The 15,219-nt window shown below is 51.9% G+C and overlaps 1 protein-coding gene across 1 annotated transcript; it reads left to right on the plus strand.

The window, feature by feature from the left end:
* The first annotated feature begins 5,520 nt into the window (after positions 1 to 5,520).
* Positions 5,521 to 8,808, plus strand: chrac1 (chromatin accessibility complex subunit 1). The gene is given in 3 exon segments (NM_001015967.2): positions 5,521 to 5,666; positions 7,386 to 7,512; positions 8,485 to 8,808. Coding segments are annotated over 3 exon segments (432 nt in total). The 5' UTR covers positions 5,521 to 5,543; the 3' UTR covers positions 8,667 to 8,808.
* Positions 8,809 to 15,219: the final 6,411 nt, after the last annotated feature.

Raw genomic sequence — 15,219 nt, forward strand, 5'->3', positions numbered from 1 at the left:
CCCCCACACACGGCTATATACGCGCTGACGTCACACGCAGCCTCTAGGTGGGAGGGGCCAGCCGGGACTGAGGGAAATAGTTGTGGCGGGGCGAACTCGCGTTATTACTGTGTGCAGCTTGTCAGGGAATCAATGGATTTGTTATTGTGTTGGTGCCCACTGCCCCCCACAGCCCCCCACACAGCCTTAGCGCTAAATGTCTGAATAAAACTACATTATGGTTTCCCGTTCCACTATCCCCCATGTTTGTGCCTGGGAACAGAACCCCTAGGGGCTAGAGTGGCCCCAATATCCTGCTCAGATATACACATGAATGAATGGAATACGCTCGGGTGCAGGCACATGTAGCCGATATACGCATGAATGAATGGGATACACTCGGGTGCAGGCACATGTAGCCGATATACACATGAATGAATGGAATACGCTCAGGTGCAGGCACATGTAGCCGATATACACATGAATGAATGGGATACGCTCGGGTGCAGGCACATGTAGCCGATATACACATGAAAACGCGAGAGAATGCAAAGTCTGGCGTTTTCGTGTGTATATCGGCTACATGTGCCTGCACCCGAGCGTATCCCATTCATTCGTGCGTATATCGGCTACATGTGCCTGCACCCGAGCGTATCCCATTCATTCGTGCGTATATCGGCTACATGTGCCTGCACCCGAGCGTATCCCATTCATTCGTGCGTATATCGGCTACATGTGCCTGCACCCGAGCGTATCCCATTCATTCGTGCGTATATCGGCTACATGTGCCTGCACCCGAGCGTATTCCATTCATTCATGTGTATATCGGCTACATGTGCCTGCACCCGAGCGTATCCCATTCATTCGTGCGTATATCGGCTACATGTGCCTGCACCCGAGCGTATTCCATTCATTCATGTGTATATCGGCTACATGTGCCTGCACCCGAGCGTATTCCATTCATTCGTGCGTATATCGGCTACATGTGCCTGCACCCGAGCGTATTCCATTCATTCGTGCGTATATCGGCTACATGTGCCTGCACCCGAGCGTATTCCATTCATTCATGGGTATATCGGCTACATGTGCCTGCACCCGAGCGTATCCCATTCATTCATGGGTATATCGGCTACATGTGCCTGCACCCGAGCGTATCCCATTCATTCATGTGTATATCGGCTACATGTGCCTGCACCCGAGCGTATTCCATTCATTCATGGGTATATCGGCTACATGTGTCTGCACCCGAGCGTATTCCATTCATTCATGGGTATATCGGCTACATGTGCCTGCACCTGAGCGTATTCCATTCATTCATGCGTATATCGGCTACATGTGCCTGCACCTGAGCGTATTCCATTCATTCGTGCGTATATCGGCTACATGTGCCTGCACCTGAGCGTATTCCATTCATTCATGCGTATATCGGCTACATGTGCCTGCACCTGAGCGTATTCCATTCATTCGGGTGCAGGCACAAGTAGCAGGCGTAGGGCTGAATTTCCGGCAAGCATTTTTCCGCTTACCGAAAAAATCATCCCCACACCACGTGTGGCATCAGCCTAAAGCAGGGGTGGGCAAACTACGTCCCGCGGGCCACATCCGGCCCGTCAGCCCTTTCAATCCGGCCCCCTTAAAAGAATGACGGGCCCTGATTGGTTGCGCCCCATGCGTGCGCACAGCGTCAGCACGCGGCGCAACCATATAAAAGAATGCACTGGGGAGCCGGGGAACAGAAGGACGGGACGGAGGAAGCAGCGGGTCGCTGGGGGTGGAGCTGAGAGGCCCCATAATTTTTGATGGCAGCCCCGGGCGTAACGCTGTCCCAGCCCGGTCCGGCCCGTCTGTTAGTTAATGTGGCCCCTGAGCCAAAAAGTTTGCCCACCCCTGGCCTAAAGGCTGATGCCACACGAGGCATAGGGCGGATATTTTCAGCAAGTGGAAAAATGCTTGCCGAAAATTCAGCCCTACGCCTCCTACCTGTGCCTGCACCCGAATGAATGGAATACGCTTGGGTTAAAGCACATGTAGCAGAAATACCCATAAGAACACAAGACTTTCAAACTCTCCCGTTTTTATGTGTATTTCCGCTACATGTGCCTGCACCCGAGCGTATTCTATTCATTCCGGTGCCGGCACAAGTAGGAGGCGTAGAGCAGAATTTTTGACAATCATTTTTCCACTTGCTGAAAATATCCGCCCTACGCCTCGTGTGGCATCAGCCTTAATTTGTATCTTTTTTAGCTTCAGTGCAGGAGATGAAAGGGAAATGAGGGACTTTTCAGTAAGAATCTGGGACTGGGGGCTGAGCTGTCAAAAGAGGGACTGTCCCGCAAAAATCAGGATAGTTAGGAGGTACCGTATGTAATATCCCTCATGTTTGTATCCTTACTGCAAAACTGTGTGGGATTATTTCCTAGTGGAATTTCCCCCGAGGTGTACTCTCCTCACTGTCCACTAGGTGGCGGCACTGCACTGTGAATCCCAGTTTCCCAGTATCTTTCACTATTGCAAAGGGGGCTCAGTGCACCAAGCACAAGCCAGATAAGTGCGCCTAGAAAGGGTTACACTTTATTTTTCTACTTTATTTTATAACTTTCACAACAGTTTCAATGCTTTATATATTCAATGTCCAATCATTGCTTCTATGTGTTTAGAAAAAAAAAACATTTTACTTTACTAGCCTTACTTTACTGTGTCTAGAAAATATAAGAATGGTTATGGGGAGGTTACACACTAATATACAGTAATATAGGAAATATAGGAAGTTAAATGGAACATTTGAAGAAGGCACTGGGCTGCCGGGACACCGGGGAAAAATTCAGTGGGCCTGGCAGCCCAGAACCAACTCTTAATCGGGCTCAGGGGAGGATGTCGTGTGGGGCCCCTGTGGGGGGTTAGGGAGGCTAAGCAGGGGCCCCTGTGGGGGGTTAGGGAGGCTCAGCTGGGGCCCCTATGGGGCTTAGGGAGGCTCAGTGGGGGCCCCTAGGGGATGCTGGGGGACGCAGCCGGCGGGGACACCTGTAGGGCCCTTGGGGCGGTAGCCCCGGTGAGTCCTGCATCCCCCAGTCCAACCCTGGAAGAAGGAAAAGTAAAAATCCCTGGGGGTGCCAAATGTTAGGCTCCCCCCTCCCCCAGTGATTGTAATCGCTTACCTGTTACCCCAGATTGGGGCAGGAGAAAACTGCATCATCCCAGGGTAGCTGTGAAGGAGCAATCCCTTTCATCTCACACGCAGGAAAGTGAAAGAGGCGGCTTTCTTTTGTTCAGCTTTTCACCCTACTGAGCCTGCACAAATGGCACACAGACAGAAGAAGGAAGAGGATCGCTCTCTTGCAGTTACCCCGGGCTGGGGCAGTTTTCTCCTAGCAGGAGACAATGTGTCAAGGACAGGCTGTCACTGACTATTCTATTTGTGTACTATTCTGAGCCTCCAGGAATCAATGGTTCTCGGCAGCTTAAACCTGACGTACTTTTTGTCTGTCTAAAAAAGACATACAGTTTTATAAATCTCAAATGTTCGTTGTTTTTTTTTGAAAAAAAAAATACTCAAATTTTTCGAGAAAATCCTCACACTTATTTAATTTGTCCTTCCTATAGACCAGTGATCCCCAACCAGTGGCTCAGGGGCAACATGTTACTCCCCAACCCCTTGGGTGTTGCTCTCAGTGCCCCAAACCAGGGAGTTATTTTTGAATTCCTGACTTGGGGGCAAGTTTTGGTTGAATAAAAACAAGATTTCCTACCAAATAAAGCCCCTGTAAGCTGATAGGGTGCATAGAGGCTGCCTAATAGCCAATCACAGCCCTTATTTGGCTCCTGTCCCTGTACTTGATCCCAACTAAGATATAATTACCCCTTATTGGGGGCAGAACAGCCCTATTGGGTTTATTTAATGGTTAAATGATTCCCTTTTCTCTGTAATAATAAAACAGTACCTGTACTTGATCCCAACTAAGATATAATTACCCCTTATTGGGGCAGAACAGCCCTATTGGGTTTATTTAATGGTTAAATGATTCCCTTTTCTCTGTAATAATAAAACAGTACCTGTACTTGATCCCAACTAAGATATAATTACCCCTTATTGGGGCAGAACAGCCCTATTGGGTTTATTTAATGGTTAAATGATTCCCTTTTCTCTGTAATAATAAAACAGTACCTGTACTTGATCCCAACTAAGATATAATTACCCCTTATTGGGGCAGAACAGCCCTATTGGGTTTATTTAATGGTTAAATGATTCCCTTTTCTCTGTAATAATAAAACAGTACCTGTACTTGATCCCAACTAAGATATAATTACCCCTTATTGGGGGCAGAACAGCCCTATTGGGTTTATTTAATGGTTAAATGATTCCCTTTTCTCTGTAATAATAAAACAGTACCTGTACTTGATCCCAACTAAGATATAATTACCCCTTATTGGGGCAGAACAGCCCTATTGGGTTTATTTCATGGTTAAATGATTCCCTTTTCTCTGTAATAATAAAACAGTACCTGTACTTGATCCCAACTAAGATATAATTACCCCTTATTGGGGGCAGAACAGCCCTATTGGGTTTATTTCATGGTTAAATGATTCCCTTTTCTCTGTAATAATAAAACAGTACCTGTACTTGATCCCAACTAAGATATAATTACCCCTTATTGGGGCAGAACAGCCCTATTGGGTTTATTTAATGGTTAAATGATTCCCTTTTCTCTGTAATAATAAAACAGTACCTGTACTTGATCCCAACTAAAATATAATATACCTTAGGTAGCAGAGATCTATTGTGGGCGACTGAACCGCTCAGTGGATCTTTACCCTCAAATGCAGAATCCCCAGTGTCAGACGTGACCTTCCTGAATGACCATAATCTATAGGAATAATAATCTATATGGTTTTGTGGTTATTAATTGCTGCAGTAAAACTGATTCCATCATTCAATCCCTATTTACCTACTCTCCTCGCTTGTCACAGGGCTGGGTTACGCCGGCCGTACACGTAAAGGTTTGTCTCTAACTTGTAATTGGTCATTTTTTATTTTCTGCAGTTTTTAAATGATTTATTCGCTCAGTAGCCCCCCAGTTTGGTATTTCAGCAGCTTTCTGGTCGCTAGGGTCCAGTTTAACCTAGCAACCAGGCAGTGGTTTGAAAGAGAGAGAGGGATATGAACAGAGGAGGGGCTGAATAGAAAGATAAGGAATAAAAAGTAACAATAAAACTGGAGCCTCACAGAGCAATAGGGTTTGGCTGCCGGGGAAAAGCCAAGTGATTGGCTCAGGATAAGCCTGGTCCTACAATAATGTAAAGATCTTTTAAACATCCTAACGTGTATGGGCAGCTTTAGAGCAAATGCCCCATAAGCAATAACTGCCCCGCCGCACAGTGGCCCATAACTCAGGGATTTCTGTACAATCAGAGCTGCTCTATGTTCCTTTCTATCAGCCGCACTACAACTCCCAGCAGCCCCCGAGTGCTGAAGTCCCGCCAGTACGTGATTACGAGCGCTAGGAATGATGGGACTTGTAGTTTTTATCAGCTGTACGGAAGCCGCGTTGTGCAGCTGAGGCCGGAAAATGGCGGCTCCGGAGAGCCGGTTGGTGTCGCTGCCTCTGTCTCGGATCCGACTCATTATGAAGAGCTCGCCCGATGTGTCCAACATTAACCAGGATGCGCTGATGGTCACTGCCAAGGCCACTGTGAGAGATGGGGCAGGGGGTGCGGGGCTGGGGGGGTATCCGGGCACCCACTGGGGGGACGGAGGGTACAGGGCTGGGGGGGACGGAGGGTACAGGGCTGGGGGGGACGGAGGGTACAGGGCTGGGGGGGTATCTGGGCACCCACTGGGGGGGCGGAGGGTACAGGGCTGGGGGGGTATCTGGGCACCCACTGGGGGGGCGGAGGGTACAGGGCTGGGGGGGACGGAGGGTACAGGGCTGGGGGGGTATCTGGGCACCCACTGGGGGGCGGAGGGTACAGGGCTGGGGGGGTATCCGGGCACCCACTGGGGGGACGGAGGGTACAGGGCTGGGGGGGTATCTGGGCACCCACTGGGGGGCGGAGGGTACAGGGCTGGGGGGGTATCCGGGCACCCACTGGGGGAGGAGGGTACAGGGCTGGAGGGTATCTGGGCACCCACTGGGGGGGCGGAGGGTACAGGGCTGGAGGGTATCTGGGCACCCACTGGGGGGACGGAGGGTACAGGGCTGGGGGGGTATCCGGGCACCCACTGGGGGGACGGAGGGTACAGGGCTGGGGGGGTATCCGGGCACCCACTGGGGGGACGGAGGGTACAGGGCTGGGGGGGTATCCGGGCACCCACTGGGGGGACGGAGGGTACAGGGCTGGGGGGGTATCTGGGCACCCACTGGGGGGACGGAGGGTACAGGGCTGGGGGGTATCTGGGCACCCACTGGGGGGCGGAGGGTACAGGGCTGGGGGGGTATCTGGGCACCCACTGGGGGGACGGAGGGTACAGGGCTGGGGGGGTATCCGGGCACCCACTGGGGGGACGGAGGGTACAGGGCTGGGGGGGTATCTGGGCACCCACTGGGGGGACGGAGGGTACAGGGCTGGGGGGTATCTGGGCACCCACTGGGGGGCGGAGGGTACAGGGCTGGGGGGGTATCTGGGCACCCACTGGGGGACGGAGGGTACAGGGCTGGGGGGTATCTGGGCACCCACTGGGGGGCGGAGGGTACAGGGCTGGGGGTATCTGGGCACCCACTGGGGGGACGGAGGGTACAGGGCTGGGGGGGTATCTGGGCACCCACTGGGGGGACGGAGGGTACAGGGCTGGGGGGTATCTGGGCACCCACTGGGGGGCGGAGGGTACAGGGCTGGGGGGGTATCTGGGCACCCACTGGGGGGACGGAGGGTACAGGGCTGGGGGGGTATCCGGGCACCCACTGGGGGGACGGAGGGTACAGGGCTGGGGGGGTATCTGGGCACCCACTGGGGGGACGGAGGGTACAGGGCTGGGGGGTATCTGGGCACCCACTGGGGGGCGGAGGGTACAGGGCTGGGGGGGTATCTGGGCACCCACTGGGGGACGGAGGGTACAGGGCTGGGGGGTATCTGGGCACCCACTGGGGGGGGAGGGTACAGGGCTGGGGGGGTTGAATAGTGGGGCCCCTATTGCACAGATTTCGGCCCCACTGCACAACCGTATGTACCATGAGTTTTCATATCCAAATGCTTTAATAACTAGAGGGAACCCAGGCGGTGCAGGAAGGGCGGAGCCTTATCTATGGGGGTGTCCAACCTGCTGAGCTCCCGATCCTCGGGGGTGGGGCCAGTATCCTTCCTTCCACCTTAAATACCCAACTCTGCCCAAAGGATTCTGGGAATGTGCAGCTAATAGAGAAGGAATGAGAGAGATCCCCTGACCCAGTACTGAGGTTCCTTTGTTCCCACAGGAGCTTTTTGTCCAGTTTCTCGCCACCCACTCGTACAAACACGGCACCGGCAAAGAGACCAAAACCCTGACGTACAGCGACTTGGCCAACGCCGCCGAGGAATCCGAAACATTCCAGTTTCTCTCAGGTACGTTGTGTTGTCTCCGTGTGTATCTGGGGCCCCCCCGTCCTGCTGTGTGTGTATCTGGGGCCCCCCCGTCCTGCTGTGTGTGTGTATCTGGGGCCCCCCGTCCTGCTGTGTGTGTGTATCTGGGGCCCCCCGTCCTGCTGTGTGTGTGTATCTGGGGCCCCCCATCCTGCTGTGTGTGTGTATCTGGGGCCCCCCGTCCTGCTGTGTGTGTGTATCTGGGGCCCCCCGTCCTGCTGTGTGTGTGTATCTGGGGCCCCCCCGTCCTGCTGTGTGTGTGTATCTGGGGCCCCCCATCCTGCTGTGTGTGTGTATCTGGGGCCCCCATCCTGCTGTGTGTGTGTATCTGGGCCCCCCCGTCCTGCTGTGTGTGTGTATCTGGGCCCCCCCGTCCTGCCTGTGTGTGTGTATCTGGGGCCCCCCCGTCCTGCTGTGTGTGTGTATCTGGGGCCCCCCCGTCCTGCTGTGTGTGTGTATCTGGGGCCCCCCGTCCTGCTGTGTGTGTATCTGGGGCCCCCCGTCCTGCTGTGTGTGTGTATCTGGGGCCCCCCCGTCCTGCTGTGTGTGTGTATCTGGGGCCCCCCATCCTGCTGTGTGTGTGTATCTGGGGCCCCCCATCCTGCTGTGTGTGTGTATCTGGGGCCCCCCATCCTGCTGTGTGTGTGTATCTGGGCCCCCCCCGTCCTGCTGTGTGTGTGTATCTGGGGCCCCCCGTCCTGCTGTGTGTGTGTATCTGGGGCCCCCCGTCCTGCTGTGTGTGTGTATCTGGGGCCCGGTAGCCGCAGCGCCCGATGGGGGGGGCCCAGTAGCCGCAGCACCCGATGGGGGGGGCCCAGTAGCCGCAGCGCCCGATGGGGGGGGCCCAGTAGCCGCAGCGCCCGATGGGGGGGGCCCAGTAGCCGCAGCGCCCGATGGGGGGGGCCCAGTAGCCGCACCGCCCGGAGCTCATGTCCGTGTTACTTCTCATTACAGACATTTTGCCCAAGAAGATTCTGGCCAGTGACTACTTGCAAATGTTAAAAGACGAACAGGAAAGGGATGAAGATGATGATGATGAGGAGGAAGAAGAAGAAGAAGAAGATGATGAGGATGATGATGATGATGAAGAGGAGGAGGAAGATGACGATGATGAAGAAGATGATGATGATGATTAGCCATACTGAGCTGGACTTTGTACTTTTGTATTCTGTGTGACTATTTTTGACTACTAAGTTACTTTTGTATTTTTTTTAGAGACAACTTGCCCTTTGCTCCTCTCGGGAGAATGTTCCAGAATAAATCCATTTCTAACAAACAGCGGCGCTGCGCGTGGAGGTTCTGTCCGTGCCGCTGGGCACCTGTAGCTCCAAATAAACCCCCCAGGGATATCTGGGGGGATCCCTCCCTGCATTCTGCTGAAAGTGGGGGGGGGGGCTGCCATGTCTGAGAGTGACTGTTAGTGACAGGCCGAGCGGTTTGCCTATGTCACTGCCAGGGAGAAATCAACCAATGGCCTTTCAGTTTATGCAACTACTTAGAGAGTCCAAGCAACCAATGAATTGGCCCAATAGGATAACAGTAAGGGCAAAGCCTGGCAGTGATGATGTCAGCATACAGGAAGTTGTCAGTGTGTTGGGTTCAGAATAGGCCCCTCCCATCCCTTCAGAAAACTGATCAGAGAGACAGAAGGACGGATTTATAGTGGCCTTTTTACTTTTTCTATGGAAAATGGATTTTCTGACAAGCTGAGAGCATCGAAGGTGAACAAACCCTTGAAAGGAATAGTTCTTTTTATTTAAAGGGGAACTAAACCTCCCTGCTGCAAATCTAACTATTTGGGCCCCTGCACAGGATGAGGCTTTCATTGCCTGTTCTGCCAGACAACATGGCGGCTGCCAACCCTGCGGAGCGGCTATTGATGATCCAATGTGGGGGGGGGGGCAGGGCTGCTCAGTGGGGCAATGGTTTGGGGGAGGGGCAGATGGGCTGTATGGGGATTCAAATAAGTATAAATGGGGGGGGGGGTTACTCGGGGTCCCACTCTCTGCAAACTGGGAGAAATAGAACCTTCGGAACTGGGCTGAGGCAGCGCAATCACACGGCAGGGCTACGTTTCATCCCAATCGGCTCTGTACTTGGGGCTGTGAGACGCCACTTCTTGTTGCACCTATGGGACTGAATGCCCGGACTTGAATTGGGTTATTGCCCTGCTGAGGTGCAAGGGCCGTGCCACTGGCCAGTAACTGGGCACCTGTCCCTATGTATTTGGAGTGTGGGAGGAGCCGGGTGGGGCTGTACTCATGGCAGCACAGGAGGGAGAATCCTTGCAGACAGTGCCCCCTCGCTGGGGTTGAACTCATGACTTCTGTGCTACAAGGCAGAGGTGCTGCTGTACTTACTGTATCAGCCCTATAACTGTAATGCTCCAGGCCTTCAGTTGCCCCCAGCAGCTCCCCATCTTGGACCTCGTTAGGCATCTTTTGTGTGTCAGTGGCACTGCACATGCTCAGTGGGCTGCAGTTGAGAAGCTTAGCTTAGGGGGCGTGGGAAATCAAGCAGGAAGTGAGGTCACATCTATCATTGAAGCTGATGCTCCAGCACATGCGCAATCCCTTCCCACAATCCCTTGCACATCTGTAACACAGTAAATATACCCACTTTACTGTAGCACCCATGCAGCACCTAGTGTTAATAAACAAGCACCCACCACCACCATGAAATGGGGTTTAATTAATTTTGATGCCTTTGTTCCAATACCGCCATATAATGTGTGTAACCACGCCCCCTAATGTCATTGGCTCATTCGTTTAATTCTGCCGAAGGCGGTTACGTGATGGAAACACCTGCAGGGCCTTGTCATTCTGAGCTCAGGGGCGGAGTCTGCTCCCTCCGTATCCGTATAATCTATAAACAGTAACTTCTCAGGAAAATACCCCGGGCTGGGGCTGTTAACTGTACCAGGGGGGCTGCTTGTGTTGCATTTCGCAGATGAATGGGTGGGGCCCAGATGTACAGGTGCCCGGAGGGATCAGTAGCTGCAGGAGCCGGGAATAGAATGTCTCTAATACAGAACTCTGGCGCCATCTATAGCAGCCAATGGCTATACAGTTACTGTACCTGTGCTACCGGCCCCCACTCCCCTGTTTTGAACCCCAACAGCAAGTTCTGCTGATTCTCTCTGTATTTAACTAAATCTGTGCGGTGCCGCCATAGTGTACTCCGTTTTACCCACAGAGCTTACACTCTAATTGCCGGTGCACTAAGTCCTGGGAATCAGGTCTGTGATCTCATCCAGCCTAGCTCCAGCCTGGGGAGGGATCCGATTGGCTGGCTGCCCCACTGCACGTCTGGGAGAGGTGTGCCTAAGGTTTGGAGCCAAAAATCTAGGGGCGGGCCCAGCTGTTTATAAAGGGAGCCCCTGCTGTTGTTTGCCAGTGCAGAGATAGAGACCCAGAGTGAGCAGTTAGCACAAACTGTGTGAGGTCAGACTTGAAAGGATAAAAGTCTGCTGGGCTGCCAGGGAGTACAAAGTCCTCTGTGGAATCTCTGTGTTTCCCCTGGAGTGAACAGGTATTGCTCGGTTATCTGCTACGTGGGAGCAGCCACCCTTTTCAACGGGGAAGGTACTCTGGGGCAGGTAGCGCTACCTGGGGGGAATTAAGAGCTCTTTGGGAAGGGACTGAACTGATTTAAGGGTTGGGGGTCTATCTGGATCCAAGTTGGGGCTGGGCAAAGTACTGTGTCAGCCATGGCTAGCCCACACAAGGTCCTGTTCTGTTTCAAAGTTATATAAAGTTTGATATTGCTGCAACCCGTGTGTGATTATTTCCTAGTGGAAATCCCCTAGAGGTGTGTCCCTCAGTGTCCACTAGGTGGCAGCACTGCGCTGTTCCCAGTTCCCAGTATCAATATTACTCTGAGAACACACATCTCCTGTGAAATAAAGCCAATATTAAGTGAATGTGCCAAGAAAGGGTTACATTATATTCATTCGCTGTCCGATTGCTGAAGTGGCAGAAACACTTGAATGCAGAGTCGGTGCAAGTATTTTGGGGTTAATAATCAGAAGGACTGCAGTTATTCGGTTCCCTTCGGGTTCAGAGCAAATGGCGTCTGACAAGGATTTTTTAGATGCATTTCACTGGGTAAAACAACCTGCAGGGCGGGGTCTGTCTGTACCGCTTCTCTGAGGTGATTGGCTGCTCAGGACATGTGACCCATCTGGTTGCACAAATGATCTGCCTGTTTGTGGGGAGCCGCCCTTTACATTCATTTTGCAGCTCTATCAGGTGGGCAGGGGGTGGAGACACTGACGTAGGAGGAGTCTTGTTTAACCCTTTGCCTGCCAAACACTTATAGAATATGTTGAACATGATGGACGTATGTCTTTTCTTCAACCCAACTTACTATGTAGGGGACCAGAGAAGCCTGTCCCGTTTCTCAGTCTGTGACATCATCCAGCCTAGCTACAGACTGGGGAAGGACCTGATTGGCTGGATGCCCCAGTGCATGTCTGGTAGAGGTGTGCCTAAGGTTTGGAGCCAAAAATCAAGGGGCGGGCCCAGCAGTTTATAAAGGGAGCCCCTGTTGTTTTTGCCAGTGTTGAAAGAGAGATACAGAGTGAGCAGCCAGTACAAAGTGTTGTGAGTTCAGACTGAAAGGATAAAAGTCTGCTGGGCTGCCAGGGAGTACAGAGTCCTCTGTGGAATCTCTGTGTGTTTCCCCTGGTGTGAACAGGTATTGCTTGTTTGCCTGCTACGTGGAAGCAGCCACCTTTCCATAGGGGAAGGGACTCTGGGGCAGGTAGCGCTACCTGGGGGGACTAAGAGCTCTTGGGGAAGGGACTGAACTGATTTAAGGGTTGGGGGTCTATCCGGATCCAAGTTGGGACTGGGCACCTACAGACTGTGACAGTGCCGGGAGTGATAGACTGCACGGGTTCCTCAGGGCGGGATTATCAGTCCTCCCTAAAGCTGTTCTACCTTCTATTTCAACAGTTATATAAAGTTTAATATTTCTGCAAATCTGTGTGCGATTATTTCCTAGTGGAAATCCCCTTGAGGTGTGTTCCTCAGTGGCCACTAGGTGGCGGCACTGCGCTGTTTCCCAGCTCCCAGTATCTATAATTCATGAGAACAAAGTAATCTCCTGTTTCTAAGTCTAAAACAGCCAAATGAAGTGCCAGGAAAGGGTTACAAATACAAAGGCTCTAACTGGCAATAATGTATATAATACAGAGCGAAAACAGCGCCTTCGGCAACAAGGCAGGGGGGCTCCATGTCAGCCCTACCATGTGACCTCCTAGCAGCACAAACGATTGGATTACATGTCAGCAGCTTGGACTGCTCCTCCCCCTAGCCCCGCCCACTCACTTCCTGCGGCAACACATGGGGGTAACGTCACGGCCAGCGGCCCTCCTGCTGCAGAAAGTGTATTGTGCTCTTTCCTTTTACAAATTGATTTATTCTTTTTAACTAAAGGGGTCGTTCACCTTTAAATTAACCTTTAGTATGATGTAGACATTGATATTCTGGGACAGTTTGCAATTGGGCTTCATTTTTTTTTATGGTTTTTCAGTTAGTTTGCTTTTTTGTTCAGCAGCTAACTGGTTGCTAGGGTCTTGTTTACCTTAGCAACCAGGAAGTGGTTAGAATGAGAGACTGGAATATGAATAGGGGAGGGGCTGAATAGAAAGATAAGGAATAAAAAGTAACAATAACAATAAAACTGGAGCCTCACAGAGCAATAGGGTTTGGCTGCCGGGGTCAGTGACCCCCATTTGAAAGCTGGAAAGAGACAGAAGAAGAAGGGAAATAATTTAAAAACGATAAAAAAGCTTAATAATGCAGACCAATTGCTAAGTTGCTAGGAATAGGACATTCCATAACATACTTAAAGTTAATTTAACCACCCCTTTAAAACTGTCCGGGAATACAAGTACCAGAAGCCAAATCAGCTGGCAAGGAAAGGGTTAATGCAGCTGCCAATGAGACTCCAGGAGTGACTTCCCGTATCACTCACAGTGACATCACTGGCAGCCAGAACAGCAGGGGGCGCTCCCGTTACAATTTCATGATAAGTATAAAACTGACCCCCAAGTTACACCCCTAGTTTGGACTTTAACACTTAGAGGGAAAGGCTCTGAAGTGAAATATTCTCCTAAAAATAAAGGTTGTAGCAAAATCATCTCTGACCAGCAGATGGCGCCATAATGCTAAAAAAACAAACTCATCACTACTGTAATATACATATAGTGTACTAAATACTGACACCATAGGGATTCCCCTGTACTAAGCACAATTCAGCAGGAACAGCCCCCTAAGTTTGCTCATAGCCTGTACAGAGAGATACCATAAAACTATGGCACATAGGGATTCCCCTGTACTAAGCACAATTCAGCAGGAACAGCCCCCTAAGTTTGCTCATAGCCTGTACAGAGAGATACCATAAAACTATGGCACATAGGGATTCCCCTGTACTAAGCACAATTCAGCAGGAACAGCCCCCTAAGTTTGCTCATAGCCTGTACAGAGAGATACCATAAAACTATGGCACATAGGGATTCCCCTGTACTAAGCACAATTCAGCAGGAACAGCCCCCTAAGTTTGCCCATAGCCTGTACAGAGAGATACCATAAAACTATGGCAGCATAGGGATTCCCCTGCACTAAGCACAATTCAGCAGGAACAGCCCCCTAAGTTTGCCCATAGCCTGTACAGAGAGATACCATAAAACTATGGCACATAGGGATTCCCCTATACTAAGCACAATTCAGCAGGAACCGCCCACTAGTGCTCACCTGACCGTGTGTGCTGCTGGGTGCTGATCGCAGTTTGTGTGGTGCTCGTTGAGCTCAATCATGAGCAATTGCAGCCCTGGAGGGTGTGGTGCGCCCAGGGATGCTGATCCAGGAAAGCCCCAGGCCTCATCTGAGTCACCTAGGCCTCGGGGTGCTTCTGCAGAAGGAGGAGTTTCTGAGGGGCCCCAAGCGGAGTCCCCAGTGCAAGTTGCGGGGTTTAACCCTGATATGCTGCCGCATGAACCGGGATTCCAGGAAAATCTGGCCAAGGGAATTCAGAAGTTTAAGGAGAAAAGGGCTGAGCTTGCGGCTCTGAAATCTCTAATAAAGACCAAGAGGTATGAGTGCGCTAAGGCCTACAGCCTGGCCCGGCCCCGCAAGAAGGTAGAGATTGCTGCCCTGTGCGACAAGCAGCGCACTCTGGAGCGGGAGCTGGACTTCCTTGGCAAGGGAATCGGTGCGGTAAAGGAATCGTTTGATAATGCCGAGCGGTTCCGGGAGATGGAGCAGAGGCGCCAGGAGGAAAAATACAGGGCATCGCTGAGAAGCAGAGCCATTACAGAGGTGTCCAGCGATGAGGAGCCTGAAAGCTCTGGGGCCCTCCAGCCAAACCGGCCAGTTCCAAAGTGCCAAGGAACACCCACTGGCACTCCTACTGGTACCCCCACTGGTACCCCCTCAGGTACACCGGGCCTCCTAAGGGAGATCAGGCAGGTGGAGTCTCCTTGCTCCCTGAGGCCGCAAAAAATGGTCTTTTCTATGGAAGAAATTGAAGATATTGACCCCAAGGAAAAGGTAAAAGCGAAGGAAAAGAAACAGCAGCTGGAAGTAAGTAGCTTTGTCTACACAGAATCTGATTTCCCTGTCCTGCCCTCACCCCAAAATCAGCCTATGTCTATGGGTGTCTCCCAGGCTGCCCCTCAGTCAG

This window comes from Xenopus tropicalis, chromosome 6, assembly GCF_000004195.4.
Source record: "Xenopus tropicalis strain Nigerian chromosome 6, UCB_Xtro_10.0, whole genome shotgun sequence".
Classification (NCBI taxonomy): domain Eukaryota; kingdom Metazoa; phylum Chordata; class Amphibia; order Anura; family Pipidae; genus Xenopus; species Xenopus tropicalis.